General features: G+C 42.0%; 2 protein-coding genes across 2 annotated transcripts in view; both read right to left on the bottom strand.

Moving 5' to 3' along the window:
* Positions 1-23,112, bottom strand: part of LOC102793719 (titin-like) — a 220,477-nt gene that overhangs the window by 93,884 nt on the left and 103,481 nt on the right. Inside the window, exons 93-116 of the mRNA XM_087852940.1 lie at positions 22,527-23,003; positions 21,904-21,981; positions 19,666-19,752; positions 17,006-17,077; positions 16,664-16,771; positions 16,485-16,580; positions 16,053-16,097; positions 12,709-14,352; positions 12,175-12,225; positions 9,727-10,122; positions 9,350-9,628; positions 7,748-8,017; positions 7,506-7,645; positions 7,276-7,402; positions 5,870-6,136; positions 5,474-5,740; positions 4,956-5,219; positions 3,346-3,485; positions 3,065-3,191; positions 2,706-2,972; positions 2,305-2,571; positions 1,877-2,143; positions 1,294-1,433; positions 1,058-1,184 (exon numbers count right to left, since the gene is read on the bottom strand). Coding sequence (XP_087709066.1) covers positions 1,058-1,184; positions 1,294-1,433; positions 1,877-2,143; positions 2,305-2,571; positions 2,706-2,972; positions 3,065-3,191; positions 3,346-3,485; positions 4,956-5,219; positions 5,474-5,740; positions 5,870-6,136; positions 7,276-7,402; positions 7,506-7,645; positions 7,748-8,017; positions 9,350-9,628; positions 9,727-10,122; positions 12,175-12,225; positions 12,709-14,352; positions 16,053-16,097; positions 16,485-16,580; positions 16,664-16,771; positions 17,006-17,077; positions 19,666-19,752; positions 21,904-21,981; positions 22,527-23,003 — 6,003 coding nt within the window. The remainder of the gene's footprint in view (positions 1-1,057; positions 1,185-1,293; positions 1,434-1,876; positions 2,144-2,304; positions 2,572-2,705; positions 2,973-3,064; positions 3,192-3,345; positions 3,486-4,955; positions 5,220-5,473; positions 5,741-5,869; positions 6,137-7,275; positions 7,403-7,505; positions 7,646-7,747; positions 8,018-9,349; positions 9,629-9,726; positions 10,123-12,174; positions 12,226-12,708; positions 14,353-16,052; positions 16,098-16,484; positions 16,581-16,663; positions 16,772-17,005; positions 17,078-19,665; positions 19,753-21,903; positions 21,982-22,526; positions 23,004-23,112) is intronic.
* Positions 19,787-21,848, bottom strand: LOC148098346 (uncharacterized). The gene has a single exon (XM_087830249.1). It carries the CDS (start codon positions 21,759-21,761, stop codon positions 19,896-19,898), a length of 1,866 nt encoding a protein of 621 aa, XP_087686375.1. The 5' UTR covers positions 21,762-21,848; the 3' UTR covers positions 19,787-19,895.

Here is a 23,112-nt window from a genome sequence, read left to right as displayed (position 1 = left end):
GTGGACGGCACAAATCCGATATTTTCAAATCCGATCTGGGTCACTTTCGTATGTGGTACTGAATCCGATACATATCCGATGTTTTAGGAAGCGACTGCTGTTTGATGGTCATGTCGCATTAAATCCGTCTTTTACGTCACTGACACAAGACAGACACCAATCATCAGCGCCCGATAGGACATCGTGAACGCTTCCTGGCCATCCGGTGTAGATGTCAGTGAAACTGTTGGGAAGACAACGTTGGAGAAACGTCCATCCATCCATTTGCTTCCGCTTATCCTTTTCAGGGTCGCGGGGGGCGCTGGAGCGAGAGGCGGGGTACACCCTGGACAGGTCGCCAGTCTGTCGCAGGGCCAACACACAGGGACAGACAACCATTCGCACTCACATTCACACCTAGTGGCAATTTGGATTATCCAATTAACCTATCCCCACAAGCTGCATGTCTTTGGACGGCGGGAGGAAGCCGGAGTACCCGGAGGGAACCCACGCAAACACGGGGAGAACATGCAAATGTTGGTATTGAACTCAGGACCTTCTTGCTGTCCGGCAACAGTGCTAACCACTGTGCCACCGTGCTGCCCTGTTGGAGAAACGTGAACATTTTCTTTGTACTGTATAATCTGCAGATTCTGACAGAAATCTGCAACTATCCTTTGAAGCAGCGCTCCTCTAAAACAGCAATAAGGATCATTATTAGGTTATTTACATTATTATGTCAATAACTAAATAACTTAAAGCAAAAATTGGGAAACGTGAAGTCCGAAGTCTTTATATTAAGGTCCATCAGTCAAACATACTGTTGCTCTGGGTCTAAACAGAGCGCGTTGTGTGAGACGTCTTCTTTTGCGCATGCGGCCGCTTTGAGCGTTCACACTAGAGCGCGTTTGCTGTCGCATTTTATTTGTAGTGTGAACGAGCAGACAAAACAATCAGATTTGATCAAAAAATCGGAATTGAGCATCAAGACCTGCAGAGTGAACGTAGCCTTACTAGCAAATATAATCACAGACATTTCGAAAATCCCTGTGATTGACTTCAGACTTGTGTCAGTCACCTTTGACCCTGAGCTGAGCTGAGGATTTGGCATTCGCTGCTGCAAAGTCAACACTTCCAGCCATGTCCATTTTGCAGTTATAGAGGGTCAACAAGTGCCGGCTTCCTTCCTCCTTGATCTCCACATTCTGAGAACAAACAATGTGCAAACCAACAAGAGATGAATGTGAAATTCAAAACATTTTCATGGAATTTCCAACAAATGTGTTGAAATTATATTTTATAGTAAAATCTTACAGCGGATGGATGAAGTGTCTCGCCCTTCAGTTTCCAGGTGGCATGAAGGTCGTCCTCAGAAATCTCTGTCTCAAACTTCGCCGTCTCGGTCTCTGTAACTTCCACGCTGTACAGTGGGCGGACGACCTTGATGTCACGTTCTGTAAAGTTTGTTAAAATATGTTAGCGAAACTTACAAGCGAAGGGAAGCGAAGGGAAACGTATTAGACGACATCTGTGAAAAGAGTTCCACATTGTCAGATACAGTGTAACAGATGGACTAAACATAGGACAAGTTAAAATCAGAAGCTTACAATTTGTGTAAAAACAGAAGTTGAGGAACGCTTGAGAATAATTAACCCCATAAAACATTTCAAAGTATATCCACATCTACAGATCTATAATACGATTCACTGTAAGATGTGCAAGGTTGAATTATTCTCAAGTATTATAATAACTTTTACAAGCATTTAGAATAAAAGTGGAAGCTGCAGTAGTGCAGGACAAATGGAGAAAACAGGAGGCGGGGTTTGGTGAATGCTGGTGGGCGGGGCCTGTCTCTGCAGTCCCGGTGGAGTCTGATCTGGATCACCACAGGTATTACCTTCGATGTTAAGGTCAGCAGTGGTTTTGTCGGTTCCACAGTCGCAGCTGTAAGCGCCCATGTTGCCCTTTGCTGCCTTCTTGATGACCAACATATGTTTCTTGCCATCAGATTTGAAGGAAATGTTCTTGGAGGGAAAGATTTCTTCGCCATCTTTGAACCATTTGACCTCAGCGGAGGCCTTACTCAACTCGCAGGACAAAACCACCTCATCTTTCTCAACAGCGGTGTAATTCTGGAGCTTCACTGTGAAGTACAGGTCGCCCTCTGTGGGCAGACACCAGGATTATATCAGCTGAAAACATTAACTGGCTAAAGTCATGGAAGCGTATACATTCACCCAAGTTAATTCCATTTTAATACAGTAACGGGAAGATGTGCACTCTTTATGGAAGTCTGGATGCATCCCTCTGCGGTACGATACTAACCGAGAACGGTGAGCATGGCCTCTGAAGTCTTGCCCATCGCCTCCACTTTGATCATAGACGTGTCATCAATCGTGACCTCCTTGAAGGCCAGCGTGTGCACTTTCCCTTCCTCGGACATGTGCACCACTTTGCTGGGGTGCAAACGGACGTCGTTTTTGTACCAGACGACTGGGATTTTCTCATGAGAGAGTTCGACGCTGAACTCTGCAGTTTCGCGTTCCTTTACGGTCACATCTCTTATTGGCTTGATAAATGCAAGGCGAATACCTGACAAGAAATGTGGCGTTTGTCGTTAAAAGGCTTTTGGCATGCAGAGTTTAGCGAGCACGCAAAAGAAGAATTCAGTCATCCACCAAACAAATCTTCTCCTAAAAACACCAAAGAGATCCAACTTTGTTTACCTTTGATAATCAACTTCCCGGATGTCCTCTTATCTTCAGCCTCGAACATGTATTTACCTTCATCTTCATATCTGGCAGATTTGACAAAAAGACTGTGTCTCTTTCCTTCCACGTGGAGTTCAAACTTGTCATCCGTTGACAACTCTTGAGATCCCTTCAGCCAACGGAAGCTTTTGGGCTCCCGGGAAATTTCTAGTTCAAATTTTGCTTCATCCTTTTCATACACATGTACATCAGCCAGAGGTGTAATGAATGACACGGGGACCTCTGTTGATTCAGACAGATAGTTAATAAAAAATCTAAATATTCGAGTGGGCAGAGACTTTCCACGCTGACTCAAAAAAAGGTGGAAAGCTCACCCTTCACTTTCAGGTTAGCAGAACATTTGGCATTAGCAGCGGTGAACATGACCTCGCCGGTCTGAGGTACTCTGCAGTTGTACAAGACCAGAGTATGTTTGGCACCGTCCTCCACGATTTCAACATCCTGCAGATGGCCAACAAACGTTTTCAGCAAAATTGTGAGAGTGAAAGAAACGCGATGAGGACACAACTACGGTTTATCTCTACTAGCGTATCGACATCCAGATTTAAGTAAAAGAATGAAACCACAGATATCTGCTGAGATGCAGTTGACATACAGCGGATGGACTGAGGAGTTCTCCATTCAGTTTCCACTGGCCATGGACATCGTCTTCACTGAGCTCGACCTCGAATCGAGCCGTCTCTCCGTCAAACACCTCAGCGCCGTACGTCGGCCGAACCACCTTTATGTGACGAGCTGACGTTTTGAAGAGGGGACAAAAAAATCAACGGCATAAACATATAAATATATACAAACATGTACACACAAAAACAAGTCAACATCAGACAGTCACAGACAGAGTTGCCTTGGCAACTGACACGTGTCCAAATTCATTTGTAGACCGATTATGTCACAGCGACGCGCCGAAGGCTGTCCAAATTCGTAGACTCCTCCGAATGCAGCCGACAAATGCGTCCTCCTTTTCCCCGAATTTGAAGGATGGGTCGGGTGTGTCCTTCGTGGCCCACCATATCCCAGAATTCATAGCGCGGCCCAGCCAAACTCCAGTTTCCAAAAATGGCGGCCGCTACTAAGTTTTAAAATTACTCTTACTAATCTTTCTGGGTCACAAAATAAACTTTTAACATATTTTCAGGCGAGAAAGTAGCTGTGTAAACATCAAATATCTGCTCGGTTTATCAAGATATCGCATATTTGCAAAAGTGCTTCGAAGTTTTTGGAGCATCTGCTACCCACCAGCTCGACAGCTAGCCGGGAGCTCGAGGGTTACTGAAGCCGCCGAGAACGGCACAACTCCCAGCACATCATTTTCACATCACCGCAGAGTTTCGCTACTCAGGTTAAACGTAATATATAAGTCACTTAGACAACCTAAAAATGTTATTGTTGGGCTTTTTTCAGTGTTTTATTTGTTCGTGAGTAAATCGGTTTGGCTGAGATTAAAGTTATTAGATTAGATTAAATAAAACTTTATTAATCCCCCGGGTGGTTTTCACACAGCTGACTAAACGTCAAACAGAAAACTGATTAAACAGAAGTATGAGACGGTCGAGAGTTTACGCCAGTGTCCTGTTATATTTTAGACAGCAAGGAGCAGACGGCTGAGTTTATTAAACTCCACCGAGACAGCGGTGACGCTAATCAGAAGGCTAGACCGTCCAATTTCACAGCCGTTTACTTCCGGCCTACCCGACCTTCTGAGGACCCGGCCCACGTAGACCACAAAGGCCGGGTCCTCAGAAGGATGCAGCCCATGAATTTGGACTCGACCACAGAAACCAGTGCCTCGTGGTACCGGTAATAAAATGTTGTGATGATCCAGTTTGAAACTGTGTGATTACTAAAGTGACAAAGTGCTTCGAAAGACAATAAAGAAAGAAAAGGAAATCTCATAACCAAAAGTCAGCGACATGACAACGACACCACAGGACTGACACATAGATTCGAATACAGTTTAGCTTCTGCAGCCACGTTTTTGGAAACTTTTAGTTTTTAGTCTTCCAGTTTCTGCTGTTAATGGAGAGAGACGGAAACAACCAGTAAACGCTGATTGGAAAGTGAAGTGCTTCAAGTAAAAAAATGCAAAAAAGAGTGAGCGATAGGACGCGATGCACGGGCTGTGCAAGTGAAGACGAGTATCAAGACGGGAAGGAAGCTGCCTCAAAATGACCAAATATCAAAATCAAAAGATTTCTGGGTCTTTACCTTCAATGTGAAGAGTCGCAGTCGTCTTGTCTGTCCCACAGTCACACAGGTACTGTCCTTTGTCTTTGTCCCCAACTCTCTTGATTATGAGGACTCTGCGTTTGCCTTCAGCTTTAACGTTCACCGTCTTAGAAGCCTTGATCTCGGCCTCATTGTGGTACCACATGACATCGACGTCTTTGCTGAGCTCGCAATCTAGAACCACCTCATCTTTCTCCACTGCAGTATAGTCCTGCAGCTTAACTGTGAAGTACGGATCTCCCTCTAGAATGGGAATATTTGGGGTAATTCCACAATACACCACAAATGTACAGCGCACAAAACACGACAGTGAAGACACACGAGAAACACAAATAAAAACCACAAAAAATGATTTCGTATATATCACAGAGACAAGGATACAAGACTTCTGTAGACCCAGACAGACACAACAATGGACAAAGTGTACACAAAGCTGTGGGAAGGACGACACACTTGACAATGAGGACAGGAAGGACAGGTCGGTATTCTTGGATTACCTATAACTGTCAGGTTGGCCATGGAAAGAATTCCTTTGGCCTCAGCCTTAATTTGGCAGATATCATCTAGAGTCACTTCTCTCATTTCTAGCGCGTGCTTCTTTCCATCCACATGAATGACAACAGTTCTGCTTGGATGAATTTTGTTGTCGTTCTTGTACCAGGTGACGGGGATGTTCTCGTGAGAAAGCTCCAGCTCAAAGCGAGCTGTTTCGCCTTCCTTTACAGTTTGATCCTTTATTGGTGAGATAAATTTCAGCCTGATACCTACAGTCGCATTAATAAAACACGGTCGTATGAGTTAGCTCATATGATGGTGGGGTAACCAAGACAATGAATGCAGTGAAAACAATCGTGTTCTGGCCTTTTTCCCAGTAAACGTGGCCCATCACTTACCCTCCACTGTGAGTCTAGCTTTTGAGGTTTTGCCTAAAACTTCGATCATGTATTCATCCTCGTCATCAAACTCACAGCAGTTTATAATCAGCATATGCTTCTTTCCGTCGTCGATGATGTCATATTTTTGGTCTTGGGTGATGATGTCAGCCCCTTTGTACCACATGACTTTAAAAACATCTTTTGTGATGGTGCATTCGAACTTAGCTTGTTTCTTTTCTGGCACAGAAACATCCTTCAGCGGGACAACAAAGTCCATTTCGACTTCTGAGATAAAAAGTGACATAGGCACAATATGTCAACAACAGAACACAACAACAGGACTGGAGTCTACAGCCTGAGGTCGCTGTACCTTCTGGATCTCTTGAAATGTCCCTCTAGCTGCATAATTACCCTGAATCAGGAAGCACGTAGTATCAGGGACTATTAAATACTATCCTGTCTTCCTTCTCTCACCCCAACCAATCACAGCAGATGGCCCCGCCCCTCCCTGAGCCTGGTTCTGCTGGAGGTTTCTTCCTGTTAAAAGGGAGTTTTTCCTTCCCACTGTCGCCAAAGTGCTGCTTATAGGGGGTCATATGATTGTTGGGTTTTTCTCTGTATCTATGAAGCGCCTGGAGGCGACTTTTGTTGTGAATTGAATTGAATTGAATTGGATTAAAACACTAAGCTACTTCTTGCGATTGACTAAACTGAAGATCGCTCCAAAGTGCTTAAAACGGTCAGTAAGACAACAAAGGTGCTGTTGCCAGCTCACAGTGTTCTTCTATCTTGAACTACATCAGTCCTCTTTCTCACAAGGTGTTGAAGGACCTCCTATATTGAAGTTATTATTAAGGAACACCATGTTGTTAGTAACAAGAATTCAAAATATTCACATTCAAGTTTTGCCAAAGGGTAGAAAAAACATCTTCTGAACATAGTTCCCAGAGAATCCAAATAAGAGGTTTCTTCTGTCCACTTCTTAAAGTCTTCACTCCAACAGATGTTTGCCGGGGAAAATCAATGATTTGTTGCAGAACTCCTAAAACCAAGTCCCTTTCAAATTGAATCCCGTAACACATTCACTAACTAATAAACTGTCCATGTCCACAGATTTAACATAGAACATTTAACCACAAAGGATACAAATAAACTTTAGAGGGAGACAAAATCTGACACATTTATACTTTATATTTTCCAGTGAACAGACTTTACAACAACAACAAATACAGCATGCCAATTCAACCAGTGAAAATAGTTAAGATCCCACACCAGACTGGATATAGTGGCACAAGTTGACTTGTCGATCCTTTTCAGTAAAGGTGTAAGGTCCACTCTCACAGGACGCCTCACACCTTTATTTTTCCAGGACACTTTTACAGCACACAGAATTTGCAGTTCTTGGTGACAGGAGTTCCCCTTACCTTTGACATTAAGCATGGCGCTGGTTATGGCGTTCAGAGCCATGTAAGTCACTTCTCCCGCCTGGTCCAGCTGGCAGTTTTTTAGCTTGAGTCTACGCACTGTACCCTCCATTTGGATGTCGCATGTCTAGTGAAAACATTACAATATACTCACGAATAAAGACCGAACATACACATTAAAGACTACATGTGCAGCAATATAAATGGAAGACAAGCCCTTTGTGCCTCACCGGGGATCTGGTCAAAACCTCTCCTTTGAGCTTCCATTCCCCGGGAATGTCGTCCTCAGAAATCTCAGTCTCAAACATGGCATCTTCCTTCTCAACCACCTCGACGCTGACCAACGGCTTTAGGATCTCAGCCTCCCGCTCTGTGAACACATTGTTAGAAATTAGTACTCAATATTAAATATTATGCATCATCGATGATTTAAATGATTATAGTTACTATGAATATAAGTAAGTAAATGGACCTCCGAGTGTTAGCTTGGCAGTGTAGATGCGTCCTTCCACCTCCAGCGCATATTCTGCTACATCATCAGGCTGGCAGTTCTTAACGACGAGCGTCAGCTCCTTTCCTTCCTTCTTGATCTCAATCTTGTCAGACGGCTGGACTTCATTCTCTCCTTTGAGCCACTTCCAGTTGGGAGTGTCCTTGAAAAGCTCGCATTTAAATGTTGCAGCAGCCTTTGGTTTTACATGCTGATCTCTCAGTGGTTTCACTATCCAGTCTTTGATAATTTCTGTTGAATTTTGAAATTACTGAGTCAATGACAATCACATGTTTCAGAATTTGCACAAATAAAACATTGCATGACAAAATCAGCTCAGTCTTAACGTGGTTTAAATTTTAAGCGATACTCAGTTTGAAAATTCCAAGAATCTCTGTTTAATGTCCAAGCTGTGGAAATAAATCACATTTAGCTGCAGGACGCTTTGCGGCATTCTTTTTCAATAGGATATAAAGATGCATAATAATGTTATGATTAGGGATGCAACGATACCAATTTTTTCAAACCGATACGATACCGATACTTGGATCTGAGTACTTGCTGATACAGAGTACAAAAAACGATACTTCTGCCACACACACACACACACACACACAAATGCAATGAATTGGAAGACAGGTTTTATTTTATTCTCTGCCGATAAAAAATAAAATCTTAATAAAAATGACCAAAAAAATTTCAAGTGAAAAATAAGCACTTCTGTTAAATTATTGCAGAGTCTCCACATTGTAATTTAACAAAATATCACTGAACTATTGGCACTGTCTCGAGCTTTCAGAATAATAAATAAACACTTCTGTTTGGAATAAAATAAATACAAATTAGGTTTGAGAATAAAATAAACTTTTAAATTATTGCAGAGTGTCCATATTGTAAACAAACAAACAAAATAACAAAAGTATTCAGCATTGACGAACAAACTCCTCATCTGCCCGTGGATCATCAGTCCACTGTGCCGTTAAACCGAGGACTGACATCGCACACACACTGCTTGTCTTTACCTCTTCAGACAGTTTTGGCACCATTATCTCCCTGATTTTCCACGACCGGCATTGGCTGGTCATCCAGAGCGATAAAATGAGTCAGAGCCTCTGTTATTTTAACTGTCCGTGGATTTTCTCTTGACATTTTTCATCGCTTTGCCAAAACCTGAGTTAAAGTTGGCTGTTCCACACTGCTGACATTTTGTTTAGCCTAGCTACAGCAGCCTCCAGTTTCTCTTTTTTTATCTGGAGCCGCCAGTCTCACTCGTCTAACCCTGTGCCTGTTTAGCGTGGGATGTCCCCCTAGTGGCCAATCTAAAAAACTACAACAGAAATGACCAGCCACCCTCTGATTAATGAAATAAGTTGGTATCGGTTCATGGTATCGGTTAACTTTTACGAGTATGAGCACACACACATTTTACAGTATCGGCCCCGATACCGATACCAGTATCGGTATCGATGCATCCCTAGTTATGATATTTCTGTTTGTTTAGGCAAACTACAAACAAGCCACAGAATTTGATAAAAATGTGTACTGAGATATGCAGGAGCGTGCAGCACGTCTCATTCTGCTCACCAATCACTTTGACATTTGTTGAAGTCTTAACGTCTTCCTGTCCAGCCACTTCACACGAGAAAACACCGGCGTCCTCCTCCGTGGAGTTCTGGATGGTCACCGCGTGCTGCATACCAATGATATTGATCTGAATCTTGTTCTGCTTTTTCTTGAGGACCTCACCATTCCTCTTCCATATCACATCCCTCTCTTTGTTCAGCTCGCAGGTCATATACACAGGCTGGCCCTTGATTGCTGATGTCTCCTCTTCCAGTTCTTTGATCCATTTCACAGGAAGCTCTTTAACATGACAAAATAGCAGAGACATCACACATTATTTGAGGGGATTCCAACGATTACATTTTGTGCATCTCAGGACTGCCAAAACATTATTATACCTTCAACGATGAGCTTAGCGGTGCAAGATATCTCTTTGCCAGCGTTCTTGGCCACGCACGTATATTCCCCAGTGTCAGACAGCTGGACATCAATGATGTTCAATTTGCGATCTTTGCCATCCGAAGTGAACTTGTGCTTGGGGCTCTCACGGAGATTACTATCATCTTTCATCCAAGAAGTAACAGCAGTGGAAGGTGAGACCTCACATTCAAAGACAGCAGATGAGCCGATAGACTCGGCTTCCTGCAGAACAATGTTCTGGAGCTTTTTGATGAACTTCAGCGGGACAGCTTTGAGCTTGAACCCTGCAAAAGGTTCCTCTGGTGGTGGCGGTCCTTTCCCACCAGGCCTCAGCCCCCGACCCCTGCCCTCTCCAGGAGATGGGGTCTGCTTAGCTGAATAAACAAATTGAAGACCATCAATTCACATTTCATTTGATAAAAGAATGCTCACGTCATCATATCTGTATCTGCATCAGTAAAGCATTCACAGCGCTTTACTTGTCCCACATTTTGTGATGTTACGGCAAAATGGATTCATTTTTTTCACCTCAAGGTTTGACACAGAATAACCCACAAAACTGACAAACTGACAAAAGCTAGAAACGTTTCTCAAGTTTCTTAAAAAACCACAACAATTTACATCAAAGTATTTATGCTCAATACTTTGTTGAAGCACCTTTAACAGCAAATACAGACTCGGGGTTTTTTGAGTATGATGCTACAAGCTTGGTTTCTCCCATTCTTCAGGTTACTTGGGTGGTTCACAGCCATTTTCAGATCTCTGCAGGTGTGGTGGCTTGTTGTCCTGTTGGAACCTTTGCTGCAGAGGTCCGGAGCACTTTGCAGCAAACTGTCATCAAGGATGTCTCTGTACTGTCTTTCCAGACTAGTCTCCACCTCCTGTTGCTGAAAAACATCCCCCAGCATGATGCTGCCACCACCATGCTTTACTGTAGTGATGGCATTGGCCAGGTGATGAGGGTCTACCTTCCTCTAGACATTACACTTGGCATTTAGGCCAAAGAGTTTAAAGTCTTGTTCACCAGACCAGAGAATTTTGTTTCTCGTGGTCTGACAGCACTCCAGGTGGGGTGTCATGTGCTACCATCTACCATGCAGGCCCGGTTGCTCTTCTGGAAGTGGTAAGAAACGTCTGGGAGGTGGTCAGGATGCACCTAAGCTCAAGTCTGAGTGCCGTGGCAAAGGCTCTGAATACTTACGTACATGTTTTTGTTTTTCAATCTGAATCAAATGGGAATAATTCAAAGCGACCTTTTTTACTTTGTCACTATTGGGTACTACGTGTCAAATTTTGAGGTAACAAATTAATTTAATCTATTTTGACAAAGACAAAACAAGAGCACAAAGACATTTGGAGTAGTTGTCAAACAGCTAACAGATCATCTGCAGAGGAATGGCTTATTTGAAGAGTTTCAGTCAGGTTTCAGAGTTCATCACAGCACAGAAACAGCTTTAGTGAAGGTTACAAATGATCTCCTTATGGCCTCTGACAGTGGTCTCATCTCTGTATGATGACTAAATGCTAACTAACATATAGTTAGGTCCAGCCCTAACTATATGCTAAAGCATATAGTTAGGGCTGGACCAGGTGACCCTGAATCCTCCTTTAATTATGCTGCAATAGATGTAGGCTACCGGGGGATTCCCATGATGCATTGAGTTTTTCCTTTCCAGTCACTTTTCTCACTCACTATGTGTTAACAGACCTCTCTGCATTGAATCATATCTGTTATTAACCTCTGTCTCTCTTCCACAGCATGTCTTTATCCTGTCTTCCTTCTCTCACCCCAACCAATCACAGCAGATGGCCCCGCCCCTCCCTGAGCCTGGTTCTGCTGGAGGTTTCTTCCTGTTAAAAGGGAGTTTTTCCTTCCCACTGTCGCCAAAGTGTTTGCTCATAGGGGGTCATATGATTGTTGGGTTTTTCTCTGTATCTATGAAGCGCCTTGAGGCGACCTTTGTTGTGATTTGGCGCTATGTAAATAAAATTAAATTTCATTTAGCATTAGCAGAACTAAATACCGATTATTTATGCACAACTTATTAAGTTTAGCTTCACGAATTGAATCAATTTCTCTTTCAAAAAGCTTGCTGTGCATACAGATGTCTAAAACTACACATAAGGTCTCACTTGCTAACTTACCAAACCTTAACTTTGAGTGCATGAATAGCCTGATGCACACAGATTACGTTGCATGTCCACGTGAGGTTTGCAGGCTGCCAGCAGTGTTTCGATGTCCCAGTGTAAACATCTGGGCTTTGTCATTAAAGTGTACTGGGTTCAGATTTTGAGGTGAACAATGAATTTAATCCATTTTGGATGCTGTCATGTGACAAATTGTGAACAAATGAAGCGCTGTGAATCCTTTCTGGGTAAACGGCAACATTGGTTTTGCTGGAACATCATTGTTTTATCAAACTTACGTTTCAGCCCTCTACCTCTACCTCTTCCTGCTTCCTCTGTTGGTTGTCCCTCTGTTCAGAAAGAATATAAATTATTTTATGCTCACAGGCTAATCATACATACTTATCATGCTAAACATGCCACGGTAAGGAAATCCAGTGTAGTGAATGGACTGGGGATTATGAAATGGTTCTGATGGTAAGTTTATGAAGTATTGACACTCACAGGTCGACAAAAACCCCACGAGGAAGACAATACATTAAAATTAAAATAAATGGAAGAACAAAGACGAATGCAATGAGCGGGGACAATACATAATGGAGATGGTCAAACAGCAGAAACATAAACGACATAACAAAAATGAAACGAAGCGGTAAACGTGACCGGCAGTCGGACACGGAATGATGACACAAGTCTAAGGAAAAGATGAAGAAATCGCATCACACTTAAAATACGATGGAGGGAAAATGAGGTTATGGAAGCGAAGATGAGTGGATATTATTGATGGCAGGTTTTTTCTTTTTTGGTTGTCACCGAAGATGCCACCATCTCACCTCTCCTGGCCACCCCTGGAACCATCACAGCACCTTCCTCTGCTTCACCTTCCCAGTCCTCTAGCTCGTAACTCTCATCTGGAACCAGCTCCCAGCACCATGCCTCCTCGTCCTCTGGCACAGCCTCACTCTCAGCTTCAAACTCCTCTTCAAATACTTCCTCCTCTGCCTGAGTGGCAACCTTCTTCATCTCCACGGCTCCAGGAGAGACTTCCTTTACCAAGGGAACCTTTCCTTCATCAGGCTTTGGCGGTTCTGCAACCTTGGCTTCCTCTTGCAAAGGCTTCTTTGGGACTTTCTTTAGAGTCACATCCTCAATAGATTCTTTGGGTGAAACAGTTTTAGGAAGCTTTTTGAGTTTGTCGAGACTTGGCCTTCTCTCAGCTGCAGCTGTCTCTGCTTCTTTAAGTTTCTCAACTTTCGGGGATGGAGTCTTTTTGAGCTCTACCTTCTTGAGCTGCTCTACAGGTTTTAGAGATACTTCCTCTTTTTCCTTTGATAACACTTTTTTCTTCACTGGCAGAGGTTTTTTCTCCTCGAGAACCTTTTCAGGTTTCTCAGCAGGGGCTGGAACAGGAAGTATGGTCTTTTCCAAGGGAGCTGCATCTACCTTCTCCGGTTTCACCGGCTTCTTCTCTGGAGCTTCTGGGATCTCAGGTTTCTTTGGTTTAGCCTGTTGTTTCCGTTCTTCAGGGGTCTCAGCTGGACTTGTGTGACGTTTTGGCAGATCATCAGTTGGCCTCCTTTCTTTCTCCTCTGCGGGTTTCTTCTCAGGCTCTGTAGCCTGCTTGGCCGGCCTGTCAAAGGGCTTCAACTTGACTGTTTCTATCTCTGGTTCCACTGTTGGAATCTTCTTCACCTTTTTTGGCCTTTTGTCCTCTTCAGGCTCCTTCTCTGGAGATTTCTTTTGGTCTCCTGGTTTTGGCACCTTGGCTGGTGGCTCTTTTACTTCAACAGGTTCTTTCTCAGATTGCTTTGGAGGTTCTGTGGTTTCCACCTGTCTGGGAAGCCTTTCCCCCTTCTGAAAAGGTGACGTGTCCTTCTCTGGCCTCTCCTTCTTGTCTTTCTCTGGATCTTCTGCTGGTTTAAGAGGCTTCTCGAAGGGTTTCAGTTTGACTACTTCTGGTTCCACTTCATCTAAAGGCAATTTTTTAACTTTCTTTAGGGCTGTACTGGGTGGGGCACTTTCCTCCTCCTTAGGTGTCTTGGGAGTTTTCTTCAGAGAAATGGTATCTTTGGGTTTCTCATCTTTTGCGCCAGGCTTCTGCCGGGTCCACGCATCTTTAGGAGTCTCTTTCTGTTCCTTTTCTTCTTTAGGTTGAATAACTTTTGGCTTTTTCACCACATCTGCTTTGTCTTTTAGCTTCTTCTCCTCCTCATATCTCGTGGTGACAAACATAATCTCAGCAGCTTCTTCTTTATGCACCATCTCCTCAACATTAACAACTGTGGTCCTGGTGACGAGAGGTAATTCCTCTTGTTCAGGCTCTTTGTGTGGAACTGATGGGATCTTCTTCAATATGATGATCTCTTGTTCTTCTTCCACCTCTCTCATGACCCTGGTTGTCTTTCTCAACGTGGGGATCTCAAACGTCCCTTCCTCTTCCAATTTGACCTTTTGACCTTTTTTGTGTAGAACTGTTTCTGAGGCATCAAACGTTTCATATTACTTGGTTAAACATCGGCTGTATGTATAATACAGTTTAGTGTCAGTAAACTAAACTCGTATCACAATTTGTACAAACAAAGCAAATAGCAACTCGTGAAAAAGAGCATAAATAAATAAATATAAATATACAAGGGATAAAAATGTAATCAGGGATTTTACGAAGATAACTTTGAATGATTTAAGAACAACAAACAAAAGATGACAGGGACATTTCCAGTTTCTCCAACAAAGGACAGAAAGTTTAATGGTGCATTTAGTAGAGCTAATAGGAAATTTGCAAATTAGCGATCAGCAAAAAAAACCAGTGTTGGACTGATGACTGAGAAGTTACAGATATAGGAGATATGCATGCATGGTTATATACGTGCATTTGGAGACAGGTTTCAAAAAAGGCTACAAATGCTAACTTTTGAGACCTCATGCGAGCATGCTTCAATCCACAAATGCAAAGCAATTTGACCACACCTCAAACTAGTTTACAAATGCCTGTACCCAAACCTGAATAAATACTGATCATTTACGCACGAGTGATTACGTTTTGTTTCACGAATTGGATTATCTTCTCTTTCAAAAGCTCTCTGTGCACACAAACATCTAAAACTACACATATCCTCTCACTTGCGCACTTACCAAACCTTAAATTTGAGTGCATATATCGCCTGATACGCAAAGATCATGTTGCATGCCCACGGGAGATTTTGAGACAAATTTCAGGCTGCCAGCTTCTCACAGATCGTTCAGCCCAGTTTAGTGCAAAACTGGGACGTCCCAGTGCAAAACTGGGACGTCTGGGTTTCCTCTGTATTACCTGAAGTGGGTGTTTCTTTTCTAAATAAACAGAACAACTCATCACCAATTACAGACACAACGCATTAACCTATAAAAGGTAATATATCGTTTAAATAAGCTGCTGCTACATCCGGAAATGTTAAGAATTAGTCATTAAGCTAACATTAACGCTAGCCTACTGTTATTAGAGATTAACAGAGGATTAACATCAAAGTGTTATTCCACATTACCTGGATTATATGAATATTCAGAATATACAGAGATTATTTAGCACATACTCACTCCAGAGAATGATCCACAGTGATGCACAACCATGATGTCCCCCCATCTGCAGCATGTAGCAGCAGCTTATTTAAACTATTAATATTTACAGGCTACGCTGTGTTATCTGTAATCTATGTTTAGTAGCAGAGGGGTGACAAGTTGTTCTGTTTATTTAGAAGAAAAATGACCACTTCATTTGAAAAAAAAGGACAAAAAGGACTATAGAGAAACCAGATGTCCCTGTTTTACACCAGCACGTTGACACCACTTGTGTTTGTGGATCCATGTGAAGCTGGCAGCCCACAGAGGCATGCGGCGTGATCTGTGCACATCAGGCGATTCGTGCACTCCTATTTATGAAGCTGAACTCAATAAACTGCATGCAGATCATTACATTTATCCAGGCTTGTGTGTTTGAATTTGTAAAACAGCCTGACGTGTGTTTAAATTGGTTTGTACGTGTGTGGACTGAAGCACACGCTTGTGAGTCCTAAAAGTTTACACACAAATAATTGTACACATTTATACATTTAAGTGTAAGCTTGTGGATCACACCATTTGTAACCCTTTTGAGACATATTTACTCCATACATGCTAGTAGCTACACTGAGTGCACTCCTACCTTTCTTGACTCCTCCTGGTGCTTGGACTGGCCCCTTGGATTCATCTAATATCAAAACATAGTTCAAAAAGTTATAACTTAATGTGCAGGAGACACAAGCAAAGATGTGACTCACGTGCAGAGCAAAGAAGTTCACTGTGCTATCATTTAGATGAAGAGCAACAGAAAAGAAACACCGTGAGTAAACACAAGGAATAAAATGAAGTTAGGCTGAGGACAAGGACACAGTAGCTTATTTTGAGTTCAAGATCAATAAATTCATCACCGACAGACACAAACAGGCTTTACTTTGGCTAAGGCTCCTATCCTCCAACATAAGAAAGACCCATAGCAACACCAGTACACATACACAGTGGAGGATAAATAAAATTGCTGTTATCAAACAAGAAGTTTAAAAAAAGAAACTGGAACAGACTAAACTCAGTCCTCTACCTGTTCCAGGTGATATCTTTTTTGTTACTGGTTTTTCCTCCTCTGCAATCATCTTAGTTGGTTCTTCAGCCGTCTTAACGGGCTTTGTCGCGACCACTTTAAGTATAAAAAAGACAGAATTGATGTATAATCACCAAAGCACGTAACATTTCTAAAAGCTGGAATCACTGTCTGAATACCTGGCTTTTCTTCTGGTGGAGTGATTGGCTTTTTTAACTTGGCAGTATCAGTGACTTCAGGCTTTTTGGCAGCTTCTTGATCTTTAACAGCAGCTTGTGGTTTGCTCTCTTAAGGTAAAAAGTATACAGGGATTTCAGCAACAGTGCTCTATCTAATCTACATCGTCCTACAAAAAGAGAACCAGAAGTTCACGTTGCATTTTTTCTCTAAACACCTTGTTTTTGTCTATTTTGTTTCAAGGTCAAAGATTTATATCTGCGTAAGAGTGGCACTCTTTTCTGAATGCCTTAATAAACCCTCCACAGAAACACAGAAAGAGGTTTAAAGAAGTGGCCGGGTACCTTTTGGTGGAGCAGCTGGCTTTACCAGTGATTCTTTGATTTCTGGCACCAACTCCTTCTCCTTTACAACAACTTGAAAATGAAATCACAAGACAATTAGCGCCTCACAAAGACCGATGTGGGAAGCATGAGACCATTTAAAGACTAAAACCACGTGACACGGCACAGAAAGCTGGATGACTGAGTTTCATATGACAGCTGGACATTTGACCTAACTGTCCAAAACTATTGATAAAGAAATATTCACAACAAATACAGAACTAGAAGTAACTGAAACAGCTTTCAGTAGAAACCTTTTGTGATTTAACTGTAGTGATAAGAAAGCAAACAGCATGACGAGCAGTTTGTGCACAGATGAAATGGCTAATATGATGAAGACGAGGAGTTATGAAGTCTTTTAAGAATCAAAACAATGACTGGCTCTCATATCAAGAGTGCTTCTTTTTTCCCTATTACCTCTGGAAATTTCCTGAAGGAAGAGTTTCTTTTCTATCTCTTCTATTTCCAGTGTTAAATCCATTTGTCTGTGATGGAGTGAACCATTCGAGCTTCTCCCTTCTTTCTGGCGATGGCTTGAAGTTCTTGAGGAGACATGCGTCTAGCGTGCGGGACTTCCTGCTTACATAAACTGTAGCGTCACCAGTTAGCTTGGTGTTATCATAACTATACGTCACATCTCCTGTGATGCGTTCGCTTCTTTCTGTTAGCTTTATTAGCATTTTGATCTTCTTTCAGGGCTCGTTTATCTTCTTCACGTCTGTTTTAGGTGACATACTTTTTCTTTGAGTGATTCCATTTTCACATATTTTTCAGGCCTGTCATCTGCTACATGTGATCGCTAAGATAACAGGTAACTTTTGCTTTGCTTTCAGTGTCGTCTTCACTTTGTTCCTCGTCACTATCTATGACTGAATTTCTCCTATTATTACCTCTAATTTAACATTTTCACCAGATTTCTGCTCTTCATCTTCTGTAGATTTGCCTTTCATATAAAACTCACTTTTACAGTATCATCTGGGAAAATATATTTTAGTAGAGGCTCTAATAAAAACTCTGCATTTAATTGTTTTGCAGATCATTGAACCCTTTCTTTCCATTTGTTGCTGTTTTGTATTAATGGTAATAAAATTGTCTTTTCACGTTCAGTTTAGACCAGTGTTGCCAACTCCTCAGTAAGGAAAATCGCTATTGATTGTCCTAAAAGTCGCTAGAAGTCGCTAAATGACGTCATCGCCTAATTTGCATAATTGGTCATGCTAATGTAATTGTAACCTACGTTGTTGGAGAGAGAAATAACATCGTGGAAGAGACATAAAGTGAGTAAAAAACGTCCTAAATGCATTTAGAATTTATTTAGAATTACGAATTTAGCAATTATTGTTTTTTTTAATGTCACAATTCCAACCCTGCTCCGTTATCCGGGCTTGGACCGGCAAAAGTGACCCGAAATAGGCGCTCTGATGGAGTTACTTTGTGTGTGTTTATAAGTAGTTTTAAACCTGATCCACAAAACAGCATAACAGTAAAAGAAAGCGCCTTGAGGCGACTTTTGTTGTGATTTGGCGCTATATAAATAAAATTGAATTGAATTGAATTGAAGAACTGACTGCGTTACAGTCAGTGCGGAGCAGTGGCTTCGCTCATGCGCGATTCATTTGCAGTTCGGACGCACAGGTGTGAACGTCTCCTGCCCTGATAGCAGCTGCGGGAGGACTATCCTCCGCCCGTGAGCGCTTTGGCACGGGCGAGGTGCCCACGGCAGCACCCGCTGCTTGTTGAGAGTAAGAGCGATACGCGTTTTCACGTCAAAAAGTCGTCATAAATAAGTCTCCAATAACACCAGAAAAAGTCGCCAGATTTGTCGCTAGTCGCTTTTTAGAAAAAAAGTCGCTAATGGGGTCTGAAAACTTGGTAAATATAGCGACAAAGTCGCTAAATTGTCAACACTGGTTTAGACTGGATGTCTTTGCTGTCCTCGGTCTTTCAAAGAATTCTTTGAAGATGTATTGAGCTTCATTCTTTGACTCCGTCTTCCATTAAAGGCCTAAACACGAGGTTTCTCTCAGTGTGTTTCTTTGTTGAACTGGTCTTCTTCAAGCTTAATTCCTCAAACTCTGTCCTGTTTTTCAGGGGCCTCCATTGAAAATATAGAAAAAATATCTTCTGTTGTTTCAGTTTATTGAGATTTTGCAGACGTTTCACTAATTCCAGCCTGTAACGTTGTCTCTCCTCGGTCATATGATCTTTTCTGGAGACTTTTTATTAACTGACAATTTTCTTGTATTTTTCACCTTTTCCTTAGTTTTAAGAATAACTTAAGGTCCTGTGTCTTGAAACCATCAGTAACAGAAATGTTAGCATGACTTTTATTTTATTACCCTGACACCTTGTTGGGTTCTTGTATTCTTAAAATCTCCTCTTGCCGTACAGAAACAATATTCTTGCCTACAGTGTCGTCGTTATCTTTGTGGTTTATTCGATGTTGTTTCCTCTTCTCTTCTCTGTAGAAGCTGTTTTCTCTCATTGACATTGAGAAATTTAAACGGCGTGAAGTGTAGTGGTGCAAAGAGATCAGAGAACAAAATACAGACACAAACATTTTTAGTCAAGACAGACACTGCTGTAAAAAGGAATAACAAGGGCTTAAAAAAAGACTTTACCTCTCTCTAGTCTTTCTGTTTTAGCCGCAACTTGTGTTTCAGGCGGCAAAGCATCAGGAGCCGCAGTGAGAATCGTGTCTTCTGTTTCTTTAAAAAAAGAATAAGTTCTTATTCAAAGGCACGAGTAGATTTTAGTAGAATAACAGACGGCAGGAAAAAAGACTTTAAGAGGAATGAAAAAGACCAACTATGAACATGTGACATGAAGAGTTTACAAACTGAGGTTGGACTCAGTCTGAACACACACCAGAACAAACATGGAGTCGAATGACACAGGTAAAGATTAACGATGCGATAAGAACGGTACGTTTGGTACCTCTGGAAGACTTTTTTGAAGGAATCCTTTTCTCGTCTGGCTTTAATGGCACTGAAGGAAGTGTCTGAAGAGGCTCCTCGGATAAAGAGTCTTTTGTTTCCTTTGTCTTGTATTTGACTTCAGTTTTTGCAGAAACAGATTCAAATTCCAGCCCCTGTTTGATCATTTTTGTCATGTCAGTATCTGTTACTGAGGGTTTTACAGCAACAGTCTCTGTTTCTGCACAAAACATTTCCTCAGATTTCACCTTTTTCTCCTTTTTCTTTTCAAATACTTTGTGTGCACTTTGCTCACGTTCAGGGGTGATAGGAATGACAAGTGCTTCCTCTTTTCTCTTTTCTTCCATTTTCACTGCAGTGGGAACGATTGTTGCTTCTTTACCTTTAACTGTGTCTTCCCTCACTGCACTTGTCATCTCTGAAACTTCACTGCTGTGTTTTTCATGCGGAGTCACCGATACGTCACGATCGACTTCAGCTAAAGCCTTTGTTTCAGCTTCCAGGTTTTCAGTCAGTTTTCTTGCTTCTGTGGTGATCACAACCGAGGAAGGTTTGGTTTCCACCCCAACATCTTTCAGTGTTTCCTTCTCTTTGAATGAAGTAGGCTCCTCTGGTTTTTCTTTGGTGCGTCTCTCTTTGCTTTCTGTTTCAGTGCTCTTCGCTCTCTTTTTAGGTTCAAAGCTGGCTTCGTGTATGGCGCTAGCTTTCTTGTCTTGTTGGTGGCTAACTGATGCACCGTCTTTCCTTTCATCTGTAATTTCTTTGCTTGGTGACGTTTTTTCTTTTGAAGGTTTATCTTGTAGTATTGTGAGCTTTGATTCAGAGTCCTGGGCTAAAACCACAGCTTCGGGTTTTTTCGGGCTGCTTTCCTTCCTCTTTGAGGTAGCAGATAGCTCACCTCTCACTTCAGACCTGTTATCTTGTTGTCTCTGTGTTTCTGTTGTACTTAAGACATCTGTTTCTACCAATACCACCACTGCCCTGTCCAGTGGAGCCACATCTTCATACCAGACTTCAGCTAAAGCCTTTGTTTCAGCTTCCAGGTTTTCAGTCAGTTTTCTTGCTTCTGTGGTGATCACAACCGAGGAAGGTTTGGTTTCCACCCCGACATCTTTCAGTGTTTCCTTCTCTTTGGATGAAGTAGGCTCCTCTGGTTTTTCTTTGGTGCGTCTGTCTTTGCTTTCTGTTTCAGTGCTCTTCGCTCTCTTTTTAGGTTCAAAGCTGGCTTCGTGTATGGCGCTAGCTTTCTTGTCTTGTTGGTGGCTAACTGATGCACTGTCTTTCCTTTCATCTGTAATTTCTTTGCTTGGTGACTCAACTGCCTTGACAAAATACTCTGTTTTGTCTTTTGAAGGTTTCTCTTGTAGTATTGTGAGCTTTGATTCAGAGTCCTGGGCTAAAACTACAGCTTCGGGTTTTTTCGGGCTGATTCTTTGTTTAGCCACGCTGCTTTCCTTCCTCTTTGAAGTAGCAGATAGCTCACCTCTCACTTCAGACCTGTTATCTTGTTGGCTCTGTGTTTCTTTTGTACTTAAGACATCTGTTTCTACCAATACCACCACTGCCCTGTCCAGTGGAGCCACATCTTCATACCAGACTTCAGCATGTTCTTCTACTACTTGTTCACGCTCCCAGACAGCTTCTGCAAAAGGTACTTGTTCTGTCACATAATACATTTCCTGTATCTCCTGAGCTCCTTTGCTTTCCCATTGTTCTTCTTCAGTCTTCTCAAAACTTGCAGCTGTGAGATGTTTTAAGAGGTGTAGAAGAAGAGGCGTCATGTGGCGGCGCCAAGATTTGACAGCAAAACACAAAGACAATCATCAGTGTTAGGAGACAACACAGAAATGAAGAACCACATGCTTTAGGTGACACTTGTTTCAAGCATTAAAGAATGAGATGCGTTTAAGATCCACGTAGTACCTTTTTTAGTAGCATAAATTTTTATATCCTGTTCAACCTCTGTGTGCAGAATCCTCTCAATCTTCTTAGCTTCGGTTTCTTTTAAGCAATGAATCAAAATTGATTCCAAGATGGTGTGTGGTGAAGAAAACGATTTGGAAAGAGAAAAATGTAAAGACAGTCAACAAACACGTGTCAAATAACACAAACAAGCCAAGAGATGGAAGACGTTGACAAAACCTTTGGAGAAGTGGCAACAGTTCAGTCTGAAGTCACACATTTAGTCAGCTGGAATTTCTTACCACCAATATTTGATGACACATCGATAGATGTCACATTTACTTATTCTCCACTGAGGCCAAATGAATTCAGCTCTGATAGCATTTTGTTATCTTGTTGCATTAAAGACGGAAATGTAACAAAGAAAAAATCATTTTCTTAGTGATAATTAAGAACAATAAAGAGATTTTTTTTACGTGATCAAATGTTTTTCAACATTAAACACTCAAATAAAAGAGCATCATTTGATAACATTTAAGTGATTGCTGAGATTCGGGCTTCAGTTCAAATCTTGGCAGTCCTCATGCTCAAACATGCATGACGAAGATACAAAGAAAGACAAAAACAGCTGAAGTCTGCTGTACCTTTAGGAAGAATTTCTTCTACCTCTTGTTTAGGTTTGGCCTTAGATACAATATCAGGTATTTTATCAGGGGCCTTTACGTGAACTGTTTTCTCTACGGAGATCTTCTCTGTTTGCTTCTTTGAAATGAGCTCAACTTTGATTTCCTCAGTGCTTACAGATGTCTGCTTCTCAGTAACCAAAGCTTCTTCAACCACCTTCTGAGGAACCTTTACAGGCTTCCTCTTAGGAAGAGCCTCCTCTGGGACTTTTTCCTCACGTGGTTTTTCTGGTACTTTCTCAGGTAATTTTTCTGGCTCCAGCTTTGGAATTTCCTTCACGCCTTTCTCGGGTTTCGGCACTTTCTCCAAGCGTCTCTCGGGTACTGATTCAGATATTTTCTCAGGAAGCCTCACAGGTTCAGGCTCCAACACAGCAACCTCATCAAACACCTTCTGATAGCTTTTTTCAGGTACAGCTTTAGGTTCGAGCTTCAAAGCTTTAAGAGGGTGTGACACAAGAACATGCAAAAGACATGACAATAAAGAACACAAATGTGCTTTCACACAAGAAACAAGTAGTTCATGAAGTCATTTAGACCCCAAAGG

This window comes from Neolamprologus brichardi, chromosome 16 (genome assembly GCF_056152115.1).
Source record: "Neolamprologus brichardi isolate AB-2024 chromosome 16, ASM5615211v1, whole genome shotgun sequence".
NCBI classification, from domain to species: domain Eukaryota; kingdom Metazoa; phylum Chordata; class Actinopteri; order Cichliformes; family Cichlidae; genus Neolamprologus; species Neolamprologus brichardi.
This window is presented reverse-complemented; position numbering and strand designations above follow the sequence as displayed.